This window comes from Chenopodium quinoa, unplaced genomic scaffold (genome assembly GCF_001683475.1).
Source record: "Chenopodium quinoa cultivar QQ74 unplaced genomic scaffold, ASM168347v1, whole genome shotgun sequence".
Lineage (NCBI taxonomy): Eukaryota > Viridiplantae > Streptophyta > Magnoliopsida > Caryophyllales > Amaranthaceae > Chenopodium > Chenopodium quinoa.
Genome location: NW_018742359.1, coordinates 2,502,755 through 2,526,582, shown reverse-complemented (window position 1 = coordinate 2,526,582; position 23,828 = coordinate 2,502,755). Strand labels below are relative to the sequence as shown.

Genomic DNA, 23,828 nt, shown 5'->3' with positions numbered 1-23,828 from the left:
TAAATGGGAATACAAGTAGGTGGTTTAAATTAATTTTCAGCATGTTTTAGAAGGTTTAAAAATGATTAAAAGAGTGTATATATTGCTGGAAATATATTATGAATAGGTATTAATGTCTCTTTCTAATTTTGGGTTGTAGCCTTGTAGGAGACTTCCAAGTGAGTGATTTCGTGTAGTCGTGGCGATTTTGAGATTATATTCGAGGTACGTTCGCGTACTCGGTAATTATTTAAGTGTGCAGAAGCATGCTATGCTTTGTTTAATTAATTTCAAGGTAGTATCATGATAGGTATTGATTGGAATTGTTGATTAGATTGATTTGTGAAGTATGAATTATTGAGGTGAATAGTTGATTGGAATTAATTATGTTGGGATGTTGATTATGAACCACACTTTTATTATTGGCATGATTGGGAGCAAGTTTAATTAAACTAAATGTTTAATTGAGTTGGGAATATTGAAAGGGAATTTTATTTTAGTTCATATAATTTTTATTGATGCTATAAGCATGAGAAAGGAGCTATTTAAGTGTCTACGTACACGAGGATTAAATTATATATTGGTGCCTAAGTGCACTTAAGGTGTTTTAAACACCGAGGGATAGGATTTGTGGTGCATTATGCGCTCAAGGTGTTATTTAACGCCGAGATAGTTTAAAAAGGGTTCAACATTAAATTAAATGTGGTCACTAATTATTCAAGAATTAAATTGAAATGTTTTATTACTTGAATGATTTATGTTGATTGGTTGTGTTGTGGATTGAGAGTCATCACCAAGTCTAAAATATATGTAAACAACGTAAAGTGAAAGAGATTAAGCATCAAAACTCTTGGACGTATAAACCTTGAGTATGAACATATGGGGGGAGTTATGGGGTTTTATATTTAACCATAGCTTCTACTGGGAGTATAGGACGCTGTATTTTCCTTTTTATTATACGCAGGAATTCCGCCACTTATGAGTGGTTCTTTTATAGTGGCACGGTTAGATCCCATGTTAGTACCCCTTTATTTGGGGCTGGTTAGAGGGGAAACCCGTTCGATGCGTAATCAAATTAAATAAACAAACCATTTGTTATTGGTTGGCTATGTTGTATGTTGTATGCTTGTAAACAGGTGCAACAAGGTAAGTTGTATGTTGATAGGATGAAGCATGTTAGTGTGTACTGTTTACGCTTATATAATCAGCATTGCTGATTGTGTGTTTGTATGTTTGTTTGGCCTTGTCTTTATCTGGCCCTACGACAACCCATTTCTAATGGCGAGTAGTGGGGACAAAATAAAGAGAAGCTTTTTAGGTGATGAAGCATGTTCTTGATGGCATGAGTGAAGAGCGATTCCTGTTTAGTTTCTATAAGAATATGATGTGTTTGATTCGCTTTGATTATTATATATTTGCTTGTGAGACTAACACAAAGGTTTTAATATTCATTTGGTTTTTAATAAGGAGCTACAATGATTCCAAGTTGTAGGTTGACTTCGTTTGAGCTGGGTTTGAATTTTTTCGTTTGGTTTGACTTTTTAAGTTGACTTGTTTTGAATGGTTTTAAAGTGAGTCTTCCGCTATGTGTCTTTGATAATTGTCTTAGCCGTTATCACGGTGGTGGTAATGTCTTAGAATTTCTTATTTTGTATTTTAAAAGAGCAAAACAGGTATTTTAAAGGAAATAAATTTTTAGGGTGTTACAAGCAGCCCTCCCACCCAACCCCAAAACACCAAAATTCCACCTGACCTCAGCAATGCCGCGACCCACCTGACCTCCCCTGAATTGGAGTTTCATGTGGACATTTAGGACTTTCATGTTATCAGTGTGACCTGACCTCCACCGACCTTTTGCAATTGTGGAGTTTGAGTGGTCTGATATAATTGTAAATAAATAACCATTTACGAGTTTGAGTGGTATGCTGAAATTACAAATTGCAATTGTGGAGTTTAAGTGGTCTACAACTGTGGGTCAGGCGGAATTTTCCTATTCGTGGCATGGGTATGGTTGGGAGTAGTCTGTGTTGGGCTCAGTCAAGGGGAGGGTGATTGGGTCAGGCGGGCGGCTGGTCTGGCGAGGGGAGGGGGGCTTTGGCAGGGAGGTAGGGGAAAGAGGGATTAGGTTTTTTTTTTTTTTTTTTTTTTTTTTGTCTTTATTTGTTTTTTATATTAATAAAAAAAACTGATCAGAAGGCGATAGTCTGAAATAGGTTATGAAATGACAAAAATAGAATTATTAGTTTTCATTTCCGCTATAAATCTTGTGATCTTGCTTGCTGAAGGAGTCACTCCTCTTTCGTAAAAGCGAAACCTCAGCATCTCTCCTCTCGTCTCTCTATCTCCTCTCTACTCTGCTCTGCATCATCGTAAGCCGCCATGGGAGACAGCCAATACTCATTTTCTCTCACCACTTTCAGGTACTCTTGCACTACTTTTTCTGCTATTTCATCCTCCAAATTGTCAATAAATTAACCTAAATTTTCATACTATAATCTATCAACAATAGTTCCAACTGGGTTTTTTTTTGGTATTTAATCTTTCAATTGATGTTTGGATCCTGAAATGGTGTTTTGAAACAGCCCTTCTGGTAAGCTGGTACAGATCGAACACGCTTTAACTGCTGTTGGTTCTGGGCAGACTTCTCTTGGCATTAAAGGTAAACTCCAATTCACTGATTTATGATTGATTTTGTTGGGTTTTCAGTATTTTGTGATTTTTGATTGTTTTCATTTTTATTTTTCCATTTAATATTTATTTGTAATGTTGCTTTTCAATGGGTTGCTCAAGTTCTGCAATAGAATTTTTCTTAGGGTGGGGTGGAAATGGGGGGTAAGATTTTTGAAGAATGATTAGCATGTCGTTTCAAATACTTGTATAGTATATCGTTGGCGGTTTCGAAAAGTTTATCACTTTCGTCGATGAAAATGATGTCTGATACTTTTTTGAGGACGAGTTTCATATACCGAGCTGATTAGTAGCTTTGTTTAATGTTGAAACTACTAAGTTGCAACCCCCTTGAAGCTCTTAGATGGGTGACTTCTCGTGAATCATGCTTTATTGTGCACTTTCATAATTATGGAGGTGCAAAATTCTTTATATAGCTGGGAATGTTGGCAATGCTAAAAAATTGAGTTCTCATTTGTGCCGATATTATTATCTCTGTCCCTTGAAAATAACAGTTTCTCCATTCGGTAATACTTTCTTCCTTTTTGCTTGAAGACAAGGGTTTAATTCTTGCAAGTTCCTTCTTCGAGATTGTTTTAGAGTTATGTGTATTTGTGTGTCTCGTAGGGGGAGGGGGGTGTGGAAGTGGAACTTTAAAAATTAGGGTCATTCTGCTCTATAGTCCTTAAATTACTATTAATAGATGTTCTATTTTTTAATATGTATTGTAATAGGCTGCGTTTGTAATTATGAGCTGAACTCAATTGTAAAGCTTCACAACAGGTGAGGTTGCCCTGATTGATACTCTTTTGCTAGGTAGCTTTGTTTAGAGAGAGACTCATGAAATTGTTAAACTAGTTTAACCTCATGTGATAGCCAACAGTACCCTAAAATTTTAGTTTCTTTTCCATTTGTTTTTGTATTCAATTTCAAGGCTAAATTCTTAGCTTTATATAATTTTTGGACCTGAATATATAGCAAACAGGTTATATCTGTGTTGACTTGATGACTATTTGGGACATGCTCAGATACTCTAATGTATTGGTTTACCCTTTCCATGCCTTATTGACTCAAGCTTAATTTTTTCGTTTGTTAGAACTTTGAAATATACTAATGAAAAATATACCGTCTTTTTGGGTGGTTGCAGCTGCTAATGGTGTTGTTATTGCAACCGAAAAGAAACTTCCTTCAATCCTGGTGGATGAAGCATCTGTAAGTGGTTGTAAATGCATCAGAGTGTTATAATTTTAAAGTTGTTATCTAATATTATATAGAGTAAGTAGATTTTTGAAGTTTGAACCAGCATGAAAGTTATTCAGGTGATCCGTGAGGATCAATTTCTATTCAACAAACTGTTTAGGAGTTTGATTGTATAAAGTGATGCACTCATATTTTATTTTATGTTATTTTTTTATTTTTATTTTATTTTTTTTCTTTTGCTTAGTACTTCATATAATCTTCTCATCCACCCAAATCACTATGTTTTATGCAACTCATTATTTATCAACATTTTTTCACTGACTTCAGGTTCAAAAGATTCAACTTTTGACGCCTAATATTGGAGTTGTCTACAGGTTCGCATCATCTACTCATATTTCCCTGCTCCTAATTCATGTTTTTGGTAGTTAGGTCTGTGTGATTTACTGCATTATTAGATTAAACATTCTAATATCTTAGGACCACTTGCTGCAATAGACTAGCACAATTACAAATTGTAGTGCAGTTTGCATTTGCCACAATAATGTCAATGCCCTATCAAAGTATTCAACTAAAAATTGAATCATTGCTGCATGTTTGCACTACCACAATAAGGGATTGTAGTGCAATTTGCATTTGCCATCATTTGCCATAATAATGTCTTGCCCTATTGAAGTATTTGACTAAGAATCGAATCTTTAGTGCGAGTCCAAATTTCTAAGGGGGTGTTTGGTTCATTAAGTTGAAATGGATTGGTATGTAATCTCATACTTGAGAGGTATGGATTCTAAAATCCATACTAGTCCAAAGTTGTTTGGTTTTATAGTTGGAATGGATTCTATCCTTCATTAATAGAGTGGATTGTGAATCTTAGGGGGAGGGGTGGGTATGAGATTCCATGGGTATGAGGGGGAATTAGAACCCCTTGGGTATGAGATTCCATTACTAAAAATCTCAACCAAACAAAAAAGTAGATGGAATGGATTCTAACTCCATTCCAATCCATTACAAATGATCCAACCAAACGACCCCTAAAAGATTTGTACAGTCATGGTTTTTGTCATACCTTTCCAACTTGTTGAAGTTAAAAAATGGGGGCTTCCATTTCAACCCTCCAATGCTTGATCTTCATTCATGTCTTCTTTTCTTCTGTTATTGATTATTTCTTTTTATCTTTGTATATATAGTGGCATGGGTCCCGATTCTCGTGTTTTAGTCCGTAAAAGCAGAAAGCAGGCAGAACAATATTATAAACTATACAAGGTACCTTTTAAAATTATTTGTTGCTCTCTTTTGGTTATGGATATTCAGATTCTTGGTTTTGTAGTTGTCGTATTGCAGTCCTTCGTTTATGATAATATTGTGGGGTTTTTTTTTCAATTTTTTTTATAGTATAATTATTGTGCTAATACTCACTTTTTCTGTTATATGATTCTTGTTTACATTTAAGAAGGGTTTCTTAATGCTTTGTGTATCTCTTTATTTTGTAACTTCCCTGCTTTTGTATGTGGTCAGGATTTTTTGTTGTCTTATACTGTCACTTTTATTATTTATCTATCTATTGAATGCTTAACAAGTTCCTTTTCTTCTCCTCAATAAATTTATCTGTAATCATGAATAAAAAATTGCACTTTAAAGTAATTTATTCTTTTTAGGCTCAATAAAAAAGTAAATTATTCTTTTTAATTTGCATGTGTATTTAAACATTGTTACTGAAATGCTCTATTATTTGTGTTAGAAAACCTCTTTGCTCAATTATATCCTTCCATTCTTCACTAAACATCTTGGGTTATTGTTTTTGCTGTCATTGGGCAATTTTGTTCTCAATTCCTTCTACCTATTCTCATATATGTTCAAGTAGCACTAACTATTTGCAAATTGTGTGGTAGGAACCGATCCCTGTTACACAGCTTGTTAGGGAAACTGCTGCTGTCATGCAAGAATTTACACAATCTGGGTAAGATAGAGTTTTCGAGCTATTTTGTTGTTTGTATAAATTATCAGAAAGTAAGGTTGTTTACTCTAATTAATTGGAAATTTTATGATTCCAATTCATTATATGATATTCGATTAGATGATTATATATTAGTTAGTAGCATGGTAAATTCTCTTGTGGGGAAGTATGTGGCCAATTATGTACCAGAGAAACTAATGTTAGTAAATACTGCCATTAACTGCCCCAGGTATTAAAATTTGACAACTGTGACTGTGTTAGCATGCTATAAGAGGAAGTTGGAAATTGGCTTTAATTAGGGCAAGGAAGAGAATTAAAGCAGACCCATTCTGCCAATAACACAACAAAAAGTTCATCATACGGTTCATACTGCTTGAGTTTCTTCCTATAGTTCTAATTTCACTGGTCCTGTTTTCTTCCAATCCTCACTGGGTTTGCTGCAATTCCAATAGCAGCTTGGATTTTTATAGCAGTACAGCAAGGGTAGAATATTGGAGGGGTGTACTGGTATAGAATTGGTGCTTTACTACTACATTGAAAAAGAATGGCATTAAGGTTATAATGTAGGTGGGGTATAGGATGTGATTAATGTTTTACTAGATTGATGAGAGAATGGTCATGAAACAGACTTACTAAATTTAAAGTTGGTAGTTGTGAGTTGTGACATGCTAGCAAGTCTTGGGTGTATTGTCTTTTATAAACAAATATTCCTTGCCTTGTTCTAGTTATTTCTAGAATCAGGAAATAACCAAGATGCCCCGTGTACTTGATATGAAAGGTTCATGAAAGTGTTGTTTTTAAATTTTTAATTTCTTGTCCATTGTTACTAGTGATAAGCATTGATATAAACTAGGAGGGTAGTGATCTAATCCCCATGTTTTTTGATTGAGGAGTCTTATTTGCCAAATACTGCCTTGGTAATTGCTTGAGAGTTGAGACTATGAAAGGCTTTATTAAGGCCTTGTTCTTTTCACTGTAAAAATAAAATTCAGTATATTTAATATGTTTATCAGCAAAAGAAACTGTTCTGATAAGTAAAAGTTGGTTTAAAGTTTTTAATTGGTAATAATGAGTTACCTAATGCAACAAATATCACTAGTCAGTAAAATTAAATTGTAATTAGTTATAATAAGTTTCAATCAGATAAAATAAGTTTCAATCAGTAATAATTCAGTTTTTTTTTTATCGCCAATAAAAAATTCTGTTCAGCAAAAAGCAGGGCCTAAGCTGAGACACTTTCTTCTGAAGTAGGGTAGTGTTTCCTCTTTCCTGTACAAACCCTCTGCCTTGAGTCAGTATTCCACTATCCCCTCATGGCAGCTTCAAATATACATTGTCATGAAATCTCCAACAACAATAACAACAACAAAGCCTTAGACCCAAAATGATTTGGGGCCGGATAACATGAATCGCCATATGGAATCGTCTGAAAAGGAAAAAGATTAACAAAATAATCGACTGTCATGAAGTCTCACCGCCAAAAAAAAAACCCACAAATTCTCCCTTAGTCCCCAATTAAAAGTCTCATTTTTTTAATCAGCGAAGTACCAAACCCTTGCGACCTTCTTCAACCCCAGAATGTGATGAGTCGACATCGAGGTGCCAAATGACTCCAAAAAAAAAAAAAAAAAAAGACCAAAACTTTGTCCCTAAATAAATGTCCCACCTTATATGTTTGTTAATTTACAGTTAATCAACCAAATCTCACTATCTTATTTTTTTAACTCACTTTTGATGAACCAAATCCCACTATCTTGTTTACTTTATTCACCTTTAATCAGCCAAACTCCATTATCTTACATATTGATTCACCTTCTTAAAAATATGTGGAAAAGGAAAACTAGACTTTTTACTTGGGGATGGAAGGAGTATAGAATTGACATTGTTCTGCACTGTGTCTTCATATTAGCAACAAAAACTGATGATTTTACTGAACATATTGGTCAATGATTTTAGAAGTTTTTAAATCAACCCCGTAGTCCATAGCTTTGTCTACAATCTAGGATTGCTTGCCTTGCTTTGTACGAACTGTACCTCTTAAGTCTCAATGCCACCATATGGAGTATTCTTTCTTCTTTATGTAAATCAGTTCCAACCCAGGTTTCATTTTTTAACCAAAAAAAGCAGGTTTCATTTCCATCCAAAGAAGCTAACTCTGAGTTAATGGCATCTACTATTGTTGATTCTCAAATACTTGGACACCCTTGGAATCACTTTTTTTTTGGTTACTACTGCTGGGGTACTGATTAATTCAGGCTGACTATCTGTCAGTGGTTGACAATGTGAGCAGGCTGTTCTGGTGTATATTAGGAAGTTGTTTTATCAGGAGTTTTTGTTACATGATCCGACAATCAATATGTATTTTTGAGTCCTTTTGGTCTTGTGGGTTGAGGTGGTATTGATGATTTCGGGCTGGTGCTGTAAGACTGAGTTGTTAGGTTGAAATACTTTAATTTGTTTGAGGTGCGACATGTAGTCACAGCAGATCTTGCAGGTTATCTTAGGAGTCATAGTAGTTTAATTGGTTTGAGGGACATGTCGCAGAAAATCTTGCAAGTCATCATAGGAATTTTGAGTGGTATTTTTTTGTGACAGGAAACGTTAGTCATTTCACTAATATTTGAATTTGGGTAGGGTCACTTTGATGATGTGAATAGTTGAGGTCACCATAGGAATCTTGATAATTTAATTGGTTTAAGGGCCGACATGTTGTCACAGAAAATCTTGCGGGTCACCATAGGAATCTTGAGTGGTATTATTTTGTGACCAGAAACATTAGTCATGTCAATATATATATTTGGGCTGGCTCACTTTTGATTTCGTGTACAATTGAGTTTTGTTGGTAATTTGGATAGGGTTATTGGATGTGGATTGGTTTGGCCAGGTAAATAAACATGTGGCAACACCTTTCAAATAAGTTTTATATTGCAAATGAGTTTTAAATATTATTTATTTAACAACACACAATGTTTTCAATTGACTTCCTCCAGCTGCTATTTACTATGAAAGGTCTTAACTTTATAGTTCTACTACTCCAAATTTCATGTCATATTTTTTTTTGTCCATGGAATGATGCAATGTAGTTTCATCAACTGTTTTGTGTAAGTTGTATACCCTCCTCCCCCAACCAAAAAAGAAAAAAAAAAAAAATGCAAGTTCTATACCCACAGTCATAGTATGAAACCATGTTAGTATCAATGCACTAAAGAAACAGATGGGTCTGATTTTCCTTCTCATCTTTTGAAACAGGTTTAGATTAAATTATGGAACTTATTGTTTGTTTTAGATTAATGCAAGTTCTATACCCACAGCCATAGTATGAAACCATGTTAGTATCAATGCACTAAAGAAACAGATGGGTCTGCTTTTCCTTCTCATCTTTTGAAAAAGGTTTAGATTAAATTATGGAACTTATTGTTTGTTTTAGATTGCTTCTGTTTGCTGCTTTCTTTAGTTCTTTTGGTCCATTAATGCTTAATTTTCCTGTATTTTTTTTTAATGAATGCAGTGGTGTTAGACCCTTTGGAGTTTCTCTTCTGATTGCCGGATTTGATGAAAGTGGTCCACAATTGTACCAGGTACTTAATTAGTGAACTGAAGTGATGGCTATGATTCCTGTTAAATTTTGTATGTACCTGTCTATAGATTATCAGTGTGTTGTGTAGCTTTTTATGTGGAGTGATCTTGGAAGAAGGTGCAACCCTCTTAAAAGTTTGTACTTTAATCATATATTCTTAGCAATCTTTTCATTTTTTCTTCTAATGCAAAGCTTGCTTTAAATTAATTGAAGGAATGTTTGTTCTGGCTGAAAGAATTTTTAGAAAGCATATATTATCTATTTAAGACAATCTACGTAACAATAGTATTATGAAAGAGTTTAAGGTACCTTATAATGTAGAGACTTCTTTACAGAGCTGAAATTTGTTTTAAATTTTATATTCTAAAATTTGAATATCAGCTGAAAGTCTGTATCTATTGGCTTCTGGCTGCAAAATATTAATAGTATATATAAAGGGTTTAAGGCACCTTATAATGTAGAGAAAGCTTCACAGATCTAATGTTTGTTTTGCTTATGGACTAAAAATATATGATCGGCAAGTCTCTATGTAATTTACTTCATTCTATTTACAAGTCTATTAAAAAAAAAAAAAACCTTTTTTCTTGGTCTAGTTTGGCAAACTTGTTTCTAATAAGAAAACGGCTTCAGCGTATAATTTATTGATTAATTTCAATTGTTACTTTCCCTACGTTAATTAGGCTTGAGTGATAAATGCTCGTTAGGTTCTTGACATTCTTCCACAGATCTTGAAAGTATTCAATATTTGTTTAGGTGGATCCCTCTGGTTCTTATTTCTCATGGAAGGCTTCAGCTATGGGAAAGAATGTCTCCAATGCAAAGACTTTTCTTGAAAAGAGGTAATGAGTTACTGGTTATCGTTAAAAATCATCGCTGCGTTGTTCTGAATGTCTCCATCATGTCCATTGTTAAGAAATACAGAATTATATTAACGGGTGATGAGACGTTATTTGCAAGTATTACATTTGCTAGGAATCACTTTGACTTGTACATTTTTCTAGCATTCTCAGTTTTAACCCTACACAATATCTCCCTTTAATGTTTCTCCCTATTTGTAGAACCACATTTCTCAATGAATTGACAAATTTACAGTTTTGACAGTGAGCAATTAGACTACGCATGAAGGTTTGTCATGTTTATAAAAAGGAAATGGCAGATAGATGTGGAAGGATAAAATTGTACTAGTAGATAACATATAATTGATTCAGTTCCAAGTTGATTTTCTTTTGCTCTATTTGGTCTATTGTGGGCAGGTTTTGGTTCGTGCTATAGAAATCAATATGAATTTTTCTAAACTTAGCTAGGAATGTGAGCGGTATATATAAGAAATCAAAGTTTATCCTGTGGTTACATCATTAAGACGAGTTCGCGTCGTAAGATCTTGAAGTGTTTATCAGTATGTCACCACAATATGAGTGATGTAGGGTTTATAATGAGTTCTAACTTTCTAAATCTGTGTAATTCTTAAATGTTGGCCAAAATCTTATATAAAATTCTTCATGCTTTAAGGCCGTTAGTGGCAGATTCACAACTCTCTCTCTCTCTCTCTCTCTCTCTCTCTCTCCCCCTCTCTCTCAATGCAGACTTTGACTTCAATCTTGCCAATGTTCAACTTTGACCAATTATGTCTGTTATTATATGTAAGTAAAAACTATAAACAGTTTATATGTTGAAAATCGATATTGAGATGAAATTGATTAGACCCCCGCATGGTTTGTTTACCCTCACTTTTAAATAACCAAAGTAGTCAAAATGATGTATGTGAATGGTGCAAAAGTTCAAAGTGTTACAACTAAAGAAAATAGAGGTAGTGACCGTAGCGTTACATTGAGATACCCCTTTTATTGTTTATTACTTTGTATTACTGAGTTAATTTTATTTATTCATTGGTCAACTGTTAAGAGTATTTCATTATAGATGATAACCTTTTTTTTTTTTAATTATTTATTTATTTATTTTTTTATAACAAAGCAAGACTTTTGAAGACAACATTTTGACATTTTTATTCAAGAAAAGGCGTGATATGATAATAATTCCTCTTGTTGATGAGCTTTTGCAATGATGAACTATCCTTATTGATTTCCTGTTGTAGTTTTAAATATTTGACCTTTTTCTTTTCATCTCCGGTCTTTTGGTAGGTAAACACGTACAAAACTTCTTAAATTTCTTTATTGCCTAAACATTTTTAGGCTGATATTTTGTGAAAAAATAAGCCAATTGGAGGTAATGATGGGGATAAATTGGTCCTATAAGTTAGTCTTGGACTGAAACTTCAATGTGGAGTCTTCACTAACTAAAAGATATTGCTTAGCACCATATGTTAAAGTTGTTTCTTACTAATTACTCTGAAAAAACATGAAAGAATTATACTTTGTCCCTTTCAAATCAAGCTGGTGTATCTGGTCAGATTTTCAGTTTTCCTTTCCATTGTGCATTGCGTTCACTCTTGTTATCAATTGTTGTTTCAATTGTGGCAAATGAAAAATAGATTTTATGTACTGAAAAAGTTATCAACGAAGAATTCCTTATTGGATGCAGATATACTGATGATATGGAACTTGATGATGCTGTCCATACAGCTATATTGACGCTTAAGGAAGGGTAAGAACTGTTGAGACCTTGAACCTCCATGCTGTCTATATGTGCGATTTCATGTTTGTTAGATGATCATCAGATCTTTTGGCTGTTTGATAATGCTGATAGCAGATTAATCCTCATCCCCTCCACTCAATAAATAGAAAAGGAAAAAGAAAGTAAAAAAAACCGTTGATCAATTAATATATTATGCTATTTATGTACCTCAGTAATGGGGATAGATTAACATGCTGAATGCATTTCTTGAGGCTTGGCTGTCCAAACAACTTTCAAATTAATTTACCACCATTGTTTGGCATAGTATTCGCGTTGTCTCATTGGTTTTATATTGCTTTTTAATTTTGATTACTTATTTGTCTCCTAAAAATTAATTAGTGACTAGATAATCCACCTAATGTCAATACATAGACAAGATGCTTTTTCTTAGGCCTAGGAACTCAGGGGGAATTTGGTGCGGGCATTCAGGAAAGGGAAAGAGAATTAAGAGGGTTGTTTCCCTTTGTTAGTGTTTGTAATGTAATTTTTAAAACCTTTACCCCCCCTCCCTCCATCTATCTCAAACTCAAACTCTCCTACTTTCATCCCCCCCCTCCCAAGGTATTTGAAATCCCATTCCCCAAGCCATTAACACCAAAGTTGCTACCACCATCAATAGTACCTCACTCACGACGACTACCAATCCCATCACTCATAGTAACACCGCCCCCCACTGACCCCTCAAATCACTGCTCCAACCCGCTGATAACCACTTCCAACCTGCCGGAAACTACTCAACCAATAATGAAACCATCTTCAGCCCGTCAAAAACAACCTAGCCAATCCCAACCCACCAGAAACCACTCAACAAACCACGAGATCACTCTCAAACCGCTGGAAACCACTCGTAAATAAACCAAAAAAAAAAAAAAAAATTCAATATAATTGATAAAAAAAAAACCTTTTGTATCATCAAGTTAAGGTTTTATGTGGTCAATTCGAATATGAAAGTTCCACAAATGGAATTTCATTTTCGACTTGGACCTTTAAAACCTTTAATTTACCATTTTGATGGTGGTAGACTATAATATTTTTTTTTTTAAAAAAAAAAAGAGAGAGAAAGAGGAGGCAGGAGGGACTATGGTGGAATTAGGGGAGAGGGACGTCGGCGGCAGCAGGGGAGGGAGGGTTGCCAACGTGCAAGAAGTAATGGGCAGTGGGTGGTTGTATGGTGGTTTTTTGATTTTGGGTAGTGGTGGGGTTGAAATGAAGGGATATGATTGTTTAAAACAAACTTCTGAAATCTAAGGTTTTTTTTGTTTCCATTCACCTTGTTTCCCTTTCTTTAGCTCATTCCCTTTTCCCTTTTCCCTTAGTTGAACTAAACGACCCCGTAGTATTCCCCGAGTTTTGTTATCTTTGCTCTATTCCCCTCAAGAGCTCTGTTATTATGGGGAGGAAGCTTGAAGCTCCTCTAATGGCGGAAATCTGGGTTTGGAGAGAGAAAGAAGAGAGAGAAAGAAACAGAGAAATTAAGAAGAAGAAGAGTTTGTTAGTAATGGCATAACTAACTCACAATTATTACATGACTTATAAAGGTGGTTAGTGGGATTACACATCAGCAATCCACTTACTAACTAACTCAATTTCAGCTCAAGCATCTAATTACAACTAAAAATCCTGCCAAAAACAGCTTAACAAACTAATTAGCTAATCTTCCCACATCATAGCTTCCCCCCTTTAATAGACTTGTCCTCAAGTCAAAGGGATAACAAAATCTGTAAAACTCTGCTCAAAGTGTTCAGCAGGTTCCCAAGTTGCTTCAAAAGCTGGAAAGCCCTCCCATTGAACCAAATATTGCACCTGAGCTCCAGTCTGAAACTTCACCATCTTCCTGTCCAGAATAGCAGCTGGCTTAATTCTGTCAGAACCAATCTCAAACCCTTGAAACACAGGAGGGATATGAGAGACTAAAGGCAGTTTTCCTCGAAAATTTTCAGCTGAGAAACATGGAATACATCATGTATCTTGGCTTCTGCTGGCAATTTAAGCTTGTATGCCACCTTCCCAATCACAGCAGCTACCTGAAATGGTCCATAGAACTGATAAGATAGCTTCTGGTTACTCCTTTGAACTGAGTGTTGCCTGTAGGATTGTACTTTCAACCAGACCCAATCACCAACTTGAAAGGACCTCTCAGATCTATGCTTGCCAGCCGCCTGAGCTTTCATCCTATTCTGAGCTCTCTCCAAATGAAACTTCAAATCTGCAATCATTCATTCTCTTCTCTGTAAGCTTCTGTCAAGCTCATCATTCCTTACTTCACCAGCCAAATATGGTAGATGCAAAGGTGGAGGTTGATTGCACACTACTTTATAAGGAGTTAACTAGATAATAGTATGAAATGGGTGTTATACCACCACTCAGCTAGAGACAACCATATATGCCATTCTTGTGGTTGATCTCCTGTCATGCACCTTAAGTAAGCTTCAAGACACCTGTTAACCACCTCAGTTTGGCCATCTGTGGTGATAGGCAGAAGACAGTAATAGTTCAGTGCCATGTAAAGAGAACAAGCCTTTCCAAAACTGACTCAAGAACACAGAGTCCCTGTCACTGACCATAGACCTAGGCCACCCATGTAACTTGAAAACATTTACCAAGTAACATTGAGCCACTTGTAATGCTGTAAAAGGGTGAGACAATGCCATGAAATGAGCATATCTTAGTTTTAAAAGGCACGAGGCGCACCGAGGCGCTAAAGGTCCTTGGAGCCTAGGCGCAAGGCTTTTGTATATGAGGTGCACTTTTGTTTTTTTTTTTTTTTTTATTTTTTTATTTATATTAATCTCCATTAAAAAAAGTTTGGGAAAAAAAAGTTGGTGAAGCACGTTATTACTACGGGATGAGTAGGCTGCTAAAATCCAAAAGAAAGGAGGAAACTAGGAAAGCCACGTGAAGAGCATTGAATCCAGATTATATATATATATATATATATATATATATATATATGTATAATAGAAAAGGTAGAAATTGAAAAGTGAAAGAAGAAAAATTGACGGGAGGAAAAAAACAGATTCGACCAACTTACCTCGAAGAACCACTGGAGAGACGACCACCGTCGCCGGGAACCATCGGAGAAGGCTCGCTGGCAACCTCTGTCGCAGAGGCAATGATTTATTTTTCCAATTGCTTAACAAATCGTGAAATAGAGTTTCTTAAATTTAGGGTTTTCAATTTGGGCGTTAAATTAAAGTTAATTGATTCAATTGATTTAGGGCTTTTGCTCGAAATTGTGAATTAAGTCTGGGTGAGATTTAATTTGGAGTTTTTTTATGGTTTCTTCTATAAATTCAACTTAGAGATTCTCTTTCTCTCTGAACAAAAGGCGTTGTAGGCGCTGCGCCTTGCGCCTTGGTATAGGCGCACTAAGGCGCACGCTTTTTGTAGGACCCTGCGCCTCTGGTATGCGCTTTTGTGAGCCTTGGCTAGGCGCGCTTTTTAAAACTAAGGAGCATATTTGCTCAATCTGTCAACAACCACAAATATAACCTCCTTCCCAGCACACTTAGGAGGAAGTCTAGTAATGAAATCCATGGAGATATCTAGCCAAACATCTTCAGGGATAGGTAGTGGCTGTCATATTAAGAGACCGGGATAGGCAGAAGTGTCGTATTTAGCAGCTTGACACACAGTGCATTTCCTCACAAATAGGCTTACATCCCTGGTAATTCCTCTCCAGTAAAACAATCTTTTGACCCTTCTCAGTGTCAATTCCCTCCCACCATGACCACTCTCAGGAGATTCATGGTGCCAAGACAAAATTTTATGCCTTAATTGCTCATCAGGTCCCACTACTATCTTGCCTTTCCTTCTTAAAAGAGTGCCATCCCACTGAAAACCTGAAACTAGATTTCCAGCCTGTAATGTCTGTATGATAGCAATAACTAGAAGCAATTAAGGAACCTAGATTGTGTCACTGCCATACAAAGAACCATCTGCAGCCACATTTATACTGTATTTCATAATCAAAGCCCATCAACTTTGATAACCAGAATGGTTGGAAAGGAGTTGAAATTTTCTGCTGTAGCAACCATTTGAGATTTTTCTGGTGTGTCTTGATGATGAAATGTCCTCCCACCAAATATTGCTCCCATTTTTGTACAGCAAAAACTATGGCTAACAATTCCTTGTCATATATAGAAAGCTTTTGCCACTTAGGTCCCTATGCTCTGTTGATATAAGCCAAAGGGTGTCCTTCCTGCATTAAGACAACCCCAATACCAGTCTTTAAAGCATCAGTTTCTAAGACAAATTGCTTATTGAAATCTGGTATTGCTAATACTGGTGCTAAAACCAAGGCAGACTTGAGGAACTCAAAAGCTTGCTGTGCTTCCTCATTCCAACTATAACCATTCTTCGTGAGGCTTCTAATGTCAAAGGCTTACTTAACACAGCATATCCCTTCACAAACTTCCTATAGTAACCTGTTAACCCTAGGAAGCTTCTAAGCTCTTTGACATTGGCTGGAACAGCCAACTACTTACTGCAGCAACCTATTGGCTGGGATCAGTCTCTATCCCATTCTCAGTAATATAGTGGCCCAAGTACTCCACCCTATTTGCAGCAAAAATGCATTTGCTTTCCTTTACAAACATACAGCTGTTTTTCATCAAAGCAAACACCTCACCCAAATGTTGCCAATGATCTTTTAGATTTTTGCTGTAAACAAGAATGTCATCAAAGAAGACTAGTACACACTTCCTCAGAAGTGGCCTAAGCACATGATTCATCCAGCTTGGAAGGATGTAGGAGTATTAGTCAACCCAAAAGGCATGACTAAGAACTCATAGTGTCCTGTATGAGTCTTGAATGCTGTCTTGAACACATCACTAGCATTCACTCTCATCTGATGGTATCCAGCTCTCAAGTCCAACTTAACAGTTCTATTATTCAACTCCCTGTAATCCACACACAGCCTCCAAGTGCCATCTTTCTTCCCTACTAGAACCACAGGTGAAGCAAAAGGGCTAGAACTGTTCTGTATAATTCCTCTATCCAACATCTCCTACACCAATTGCTCAATAATGTCTCTTTGCTTCAATGGGTATCTATATGGTCTGATATTTACAGGAGTGTTACCAGGAACTAGGGGTATAGAGTGATCAAACACTCCCCTCTCAAGTGGTAATTCAGTAGGTTCTTCAAACACCATGCTAAACTGCTGTTTAAGTTCAGCAAATTCTGAAAACTAAGACAGATTAGAGTTGTCCTGCTGTAGAATACAACTAGCCTCCATCACTTGCATAAGGCATAATTGTACTGCTGACTCAAAAATCTTATCACCAGGGTTACCCTATAACAACTGACAGCTTCTTAGAAGGAATACCCTTCCGAACAAACTTTTCATTTCTCAAGTAAAATTCCATTCTCAATTGCTGAAAATCCCAACATATAGGACCCAACAACCTCAATGAATACCCAACACCATGTCACAGCTTCCCAATGGAATCAACAAAACATCAGCATCAAACTTATGGCCCTGCATCTCCCAAGTGAACCCCTTACACATGTATTGGCAAGGAATATAATTCCCATTGACTACTGAAACAGCTTGAAAAGGAATCTGATCCAACTTACACCCTAATTTGTTTGCAATATTGACATCAACAAAATTAGGAGTACTGCCAGAATCAATATGAAAATCCTTGCCATTCACCACCCCCTTCACTCTCATAGTCTGGAAGGATTGATTCCCAGCTAAGGCATTTACAGAAATTTGGGGATCTGATTCTACTTTAGGTTCAGACTCCAATTCTTCTTCTTCTGTATCCCACTCACCGGGAATCTCAACTCTGAAAAATTGGGGTTTCTTGAATTGACACTTATGTTCCCTAGAGTAAGGCTGATCACAGTTATAGCAAAGACCTTTGGCAATCTTTTCTTGCCTAACATCAGCTGGTATGTGTCTGTAATTTTTAGAGTTGTGTGGGGTCTGTTACAAAGAAGAGGCTGGTTTAATTTGAGGTAGGTAACAAAGATGGTAAGGTACTGGACAGTGAACTTGGTAGGTTTATAGCTCAGATTAACAGAATTCAATGATTCTTCCTGTAATCTAGCATATTCTACTGCCTGAGCAATGGTAGAAGGTTTGAAAGCTTTAACAAATAAGTCCCCCCTATAAAGCTCTCTAATATGTATGCATCAGGTAAGACATGATTATTCATCAACATGACAGATCTCAAATTCTCAAAGTCATCAATATACTCCTCAATTGAACTAAGTTGCTGAAGTCTATTGAATGCTACGAATTAGTATGAAAACAGTAAGTAAACAAGCTAATTGAAGAGAGAAAATGGTGGCCAAGGGGGATAGTGATTTATCAAACAGAATGTTCAACAATGCAGTGCCTTCTTTCAAGAGGAAGGTGCTCTCCCAAAACAAACTTCCCAATTAATTCTTTTCATGTCTTTATTCCTCTTAATGAGGCCTATTCATAGAAAAACTCTCATAACAATCCTCTAACTTATTCCCCAAGTCACTACTAATAGACTATGACTAACATGCCCTTCCCCAAATATTAATTCCTTGCATTACCCGCCGCCCAAACTTTCACCTTGTTCTCAAGGTGGATTATAATCGGAACTCGAAGCTCGACCTTGGCAACAATTTTCAGCCTCGGTAACTGTGACTGAGAATGGGCTGCAATGATCTCTAAAAATTGACGAAGTACAAGACTGGCTTTTAAGGGTTAAAGAGTTGGGCGGTATAAAAAGTGGAGTGATGGAGTTGGAAAATGGTGAAGGACAGATTGGTCTATGAGTGTTGGAGAAGGGAAATTGGTTCTTAAGTCAATAAGTCCATATTCCCATAATTGTGTCTTCCCTTGTAAGGAAAATTGGCTTTTTGGGCAAGCAGGCCCAATACAACTCATAAGCCCACTGTTTTGGTTTGGGTTGGTCTGCAATATGCTAGCTTTTATTTGTTTATGTGATTAAAGAGCCATATATATATTTGGTATTGGCTTTTCAGCAGCCTTTTTTCTGACTCTTGGCTGTTTTGTCCAAAGCTGGTTAGTTTGCATAACATAGCCAACTTTCAACAACTATTTTTACAAAAATTCTTTATAATAATACTTCAGAGGATACTACAAAGGTCAATAACCCCAGTGAACCCCCAAAGCTAACTGTTCCACTATCCTAGAGGTCGCCAGTGATGGCTACCATCAAGGGATGATGTCACCAAATCTGATCGGCACTCTCTGTTTCCAATACAGCGATGCAGAAGTTTTGGTTTTGGCCTTATAGGCAATTTGTGAATTAGGGTTTCATAAGCAATAAGCTTTGATTTAGGGTTTAAAATTCTAACTGAAGGATTCTTATGCAATTAATTGTAATAGAATCAAAGAAGGGTTTAAAGTTAAGTTGATGAATTTTTGCTTTTAACGCTTACAATTCCTCTCCTCATGAATCCACGTCTGGTTTATGTTATCAAAGTGACGCATGTTGCGCAGTGGCTTGCACTCTGGTGGAGGCAGCCTGATGTGTGGGCCTCCTTATACTCCATGAAGTTTGCTGCACTCATGTATTCCTGATGTGAACAAGCTAGTGCCTCTCCTTACCTCAAGCCTAAAATACAAGTGATGATTTTAAGTGCTTGTTTGGTCGTTTGTTGTGAATGGATGCATAATGAAAAGGACATGCTGTAATGATGAATGATGCATGAAAGAATTCAAAGAGAAGGATGATTTAGCTACAATAAAATAAAATTTTCTGTTCTAGGTGCTCAATAGTTTTACTTTTCTGTTCCCTGTCTTTGTAATGGACAAGATAACACAATATGACCAATAGGAGTCCTCTAATTGCATGTGTAGTTGAAATAGGTTTATGTAGTCTTATTGTTTTCCTCTAAGATGCAACTATTGCAATAGTTTGTCATCTCATTAATACTATTTGTGCTTCATACAGTTTTGAAGGCCAAATTTCAGGGAAGAATATTGAGATTGGGATTATTGGCTCTGACAAAAAGTTCAGGTGCGCATTCTTTTTAATTATTCTTGCCGTACAAGTCCTTTAAGTATTATCTGCATTGTGGAAATTTGTATTACTGTTAACATCTTCTGGAGAGCTTATATTTTATTGTGAGGCAAAGCTAGATACCAGTCATGCCACTATCCAGTCATGTATGGCACTATGGTTCAAATAAACTTTGTTAATTATGATCAGAGTTACTTTTGGTGTTTAATTGGCAATGATTCATAGCTTACAATTTAAAAAAATACATGTGTTTAGTTTTTGTAAATTGTGTTATGTTATGAATTTTGCTAATACATCTGTTGAGGAATTACATCAAGATACTGGATTGTAGGAAATGCAGGTGTTGCATTGTTCATCACTTCATCCTACCCTACAGCAGCCTGCCAACCAGTGTTATCGTCCTTCTCTTCAGGATGTAACTATCCTCCTGTCTTGCTTGCTTGCCATTTATGTTACCTGCCTGGATCCCCCTCTATCTCATGTTGATTCTAGTGTGGCCTCATTTCTCCCGAGTAATTTGTTACATGGGCTACCAAAGAACCAAACAAAAACTGCACACCCTGACTGTTTCAGTCATTCCAGCTATTGAAAGTTTTAAGTCTTGCATTGACATCCTTTTTTTTTTTTTTTTTTTTTTTTTTTTTTTTTGGTGCAAACAGTGAGTGTTCTTGATTCCTTCTCTGGCACTTATAGTTCACATAAGATTTCTCTGTGCAAGTGAAGTAGCATACCTTTGAAGTTAAAAGGGAAAATTATCCGACAGCCATCAAACCAGCGTTGTTATATGGGTCAATGTTGGGCATTCAGGATCATTTACATTAGGAAGATGGGAGGAGCAGAGATGCGTATGGTTAGACGGATGTGTGGGAACTGTGAACACGTTAAAAAGAAAGATTTAGAAATGAAAATGTTAGGAGGAAAGTTAGAGCTGCGGACATTGTGGATAAAATAAGGGAGAACTGGTTGCGTTGGTTTGGGAATGTTAGGTGAAGATCGGAAGATGCACCAGTAATGAAAGTAGATTGTTAGTATCAAGGGGGTCTCAGAAGAGGGACAGACCAAAGACGACTTTGGATGTAAGAGTTAAGGACTTGAAGAAGTTGAGTTTGAGGAGCATATACCATTAGATAGAAAGGAACGGAAGGAGAGGATCATGGCTGACGAGTACATGAAATAAAAACTTGGTTCATGTGGCCGACCCCATTATTTTGTGGTTACAATAAAGTAAATTAGTGTAATTAAGGTATGGGTACATGAGGCTGCCTATTGATGAGCAGGGAGGTAAGGTTACAGAGTATGATATTCACCTAGGGACTCTAGTCTGCTTGCTTATGGAATTTTGCAATTGGAATGATGTCTCAAATATCTATTTTGTGTACTATAGGTGCTCGTGTTTGAACTAAGGGAATCCCATTCCTTGTTCCATGACTTGTTTAGTTTGGATATACTATTCATTGAGCAGATGTTACTTTAGTAGCTGTATCCTATATTTTTCTTGGGTTTCAGATGTACAAGTAATAATTTTGATGAGTGTTATCCTGAACTATTTGCTCTGCTACATATCTTGGAGTCGTCATCCAGCTTTCTGTGTGATTGAATGGTATGCATGCCTATTTAAAGTTTTTTAAGTTTATTGACAAATGTGTAAATTCAACTTGCAGGGTACTAACTCCTGCCGAAATTGATGACTACTTGGGTGAGGTTGAATGAGCAACGTTTTCAAGTGGATGGTGAACTATAGATCTTGATTTAACTCTGCATTGTGTCCTTGTCTTTGCATTGAACTGTTTGATATAGTTCAATGCTGATTTACTGGCCCATGTTTAACTGTGAACTTTGAGGTCTTAGAAAATGATTATGCAGTGTTTGCAAACATCGAGGGTTCGATGCTATCATGCTACTTTAATTGTAGTTTTTATCGTTGACAGATTGTATTAAAATATCTGAAGATTCTTGTTGCCAATTTGATACTTGGTAGTATTACTTGTGCCATAGTGTTTCTACTGAGTTTTATCTTTCATGTTCCCATTATCTTCCTTAATTGACACCCTTTGTTCCAAGATAACTGATAGTAGTCAAACATGAAACTTGACATATACTACTATTATACTGTTTTTTTTTTTTTTTTTTTTAAATTGCAACATGTTGACCGGCAATGGAGTTTTATGTGGTTGAGTAGAATTTGTTAAAATATTATGTAAATGGGGTTTGTTGGAAAATTAATAAAAATTATAATGGGGGAATAGTTTATAAACAATACTCATGGTCGAGGAAAAAGGTTCTGATAGCTATAATGAGAAATATACTTATGACGATTTTAAATCTCTTAAAGTACTCTCATAGGTCGATCCGGTATAGTTCTAAACCAATACTTATTCAAATGATTTATGATAATCATGTCCTTGTAGCACAAGAAACGGTGCTATAAATCATACTACACACTAATCTCAAGTGGTTATTAATCGTCCATCATTTAAATTACCTTGATTAGGGATAATTTTCGATTGAAATATTCAATATTCACTTAGCAGGTGTTTCTTTATCCAAGACATGGTCCTGATACCCTGTTTTGAATATTCTCAGAAATCGAGTTGACTCATTATTTAATTATAAACCACAATTAAATAGAAATGGAGTAATAATAAATTTACTGAAAATTTAATTGCTCCAAAACCGAATGGTTCAACATAGTGTTTTACATTCAAATCTCAAATTTAATTAAAACACATAACAAGAAAATCAAAGCCAATCTCCAACGTGCCAGATTCCCATTGTCTCAACGTGCTTGTTGTGCTTCACTTGAGGCAGAGGTTTAGTGAGTGGATTGGCTACATTGTCGTTCATTCCAATCTTAAAAATTCTGATTTCACCATCGGACTTTCATTCCCTTATCATGTGAAATTGCCTCTTGACATGTTTGACCTTCTGATGTTCCCTTGGCTCCCTAGCCCGAGTAATAGCTTCATTGTTTTCACAATAGAGGTCTATTGGACCCTTGATTGAGGGTACAACATCAAGTTCACCAATGAACTTACGAATCCAAACTGCCTCCTTAGCTGCTTCTGAAGTGGCCAAGTACTCGGCTTCAGTTGTAGAATCTGTAGTGGTGCTTTGCTTAGCACTCTTCCAACTAAACGCTCCTCCATTTAGGAAGAATATGTACCCTGAATGCGACTTGGAGTCGTCTCTATCAGTCTGGAAGCCCGCGTCGGTATAACCTTCAACAACCAAATCATTACTACCACCATAGACCAGAAATCTGTCCTTGTTCCTTTTCAGGTACTTTAGGATATTCTTGGTCGCAGTCCAATGTGCCTTTCTTGGGTCTGATTGGTATCGGCTCGTAGCACTCAAGGCATACGATACATTCGGCCTATTACATATCATGGCATACATGATTGATCCAACAAGTGAAGCATAAGGAATCTGATTCATCCTCTCCCGCTCATCAGGTGTCTGCGGATACTGCTTTTTGCTGAGAGTTATGCCATGTGACATGGGTAGGTGCCTTCCTTTGGCCTCTTCCATGTTGAATTGTGCCAGTACCTTATCAATATAAGTACTTTGGCTCAATCCAATCATCCTTTTAGATCTATCCCGATAGATCTTAATGCCTAATATGTACTGAGCCTCTCCAAGTCCTTCATTGAAAAGCATTTCCCAAGCCAAGTCTTTACAGACTCCAACATTAGAATGCTGTTTCCAATGAGCAATATGTCATCGACATATAAGATGAGGAATGACATGTCACTCCCACTGACCTTCTTGTAAACACAAGATTCATCTGGATTCTTGATAAAACCAAACTCACCAATGGCTTCATCGAATCACAGATTCCAACTTCTAC

General features: G+C 36.3%; 1 protein-coding gene across 1 annotated transcript; it reads left to right on the top strand.

The window, feature by feature from the left end:
* Positions 1–2,187: 2,187 nt before the first annotated feature.
* LOC110696055 (proteasome subunit alpha type-2-A) lies at positions 2,188–22,001 on the top strand. Its single transcript, XM_021873328.1, has 11 exons — positions 2,188–2,399; positions 2,562–2,638; positions 3,794–3,858; positions 4,174–4,220; positions 5,031–5,106; positions 5,733–5,800; positions 9,306–9,375; positions 10,128–10,213; positions 11,913–11,975; positions 19,913–19,978; positions 21,643–22,001. Exons 1-11 carry the CDS (start codon positions 2,359–2,361, stop codon positions 21,689–21,691), a joined length of 708 nt encoding a protein of 235 aa, XP_021729020.1. The 5' UTR covers positions 2,188–2,358; the 3' UTR covers positions 21,692–22,001.
* The last annotated feature ends 1,827 nt before the right edge of the window (positions 22,002–23,828 follow it).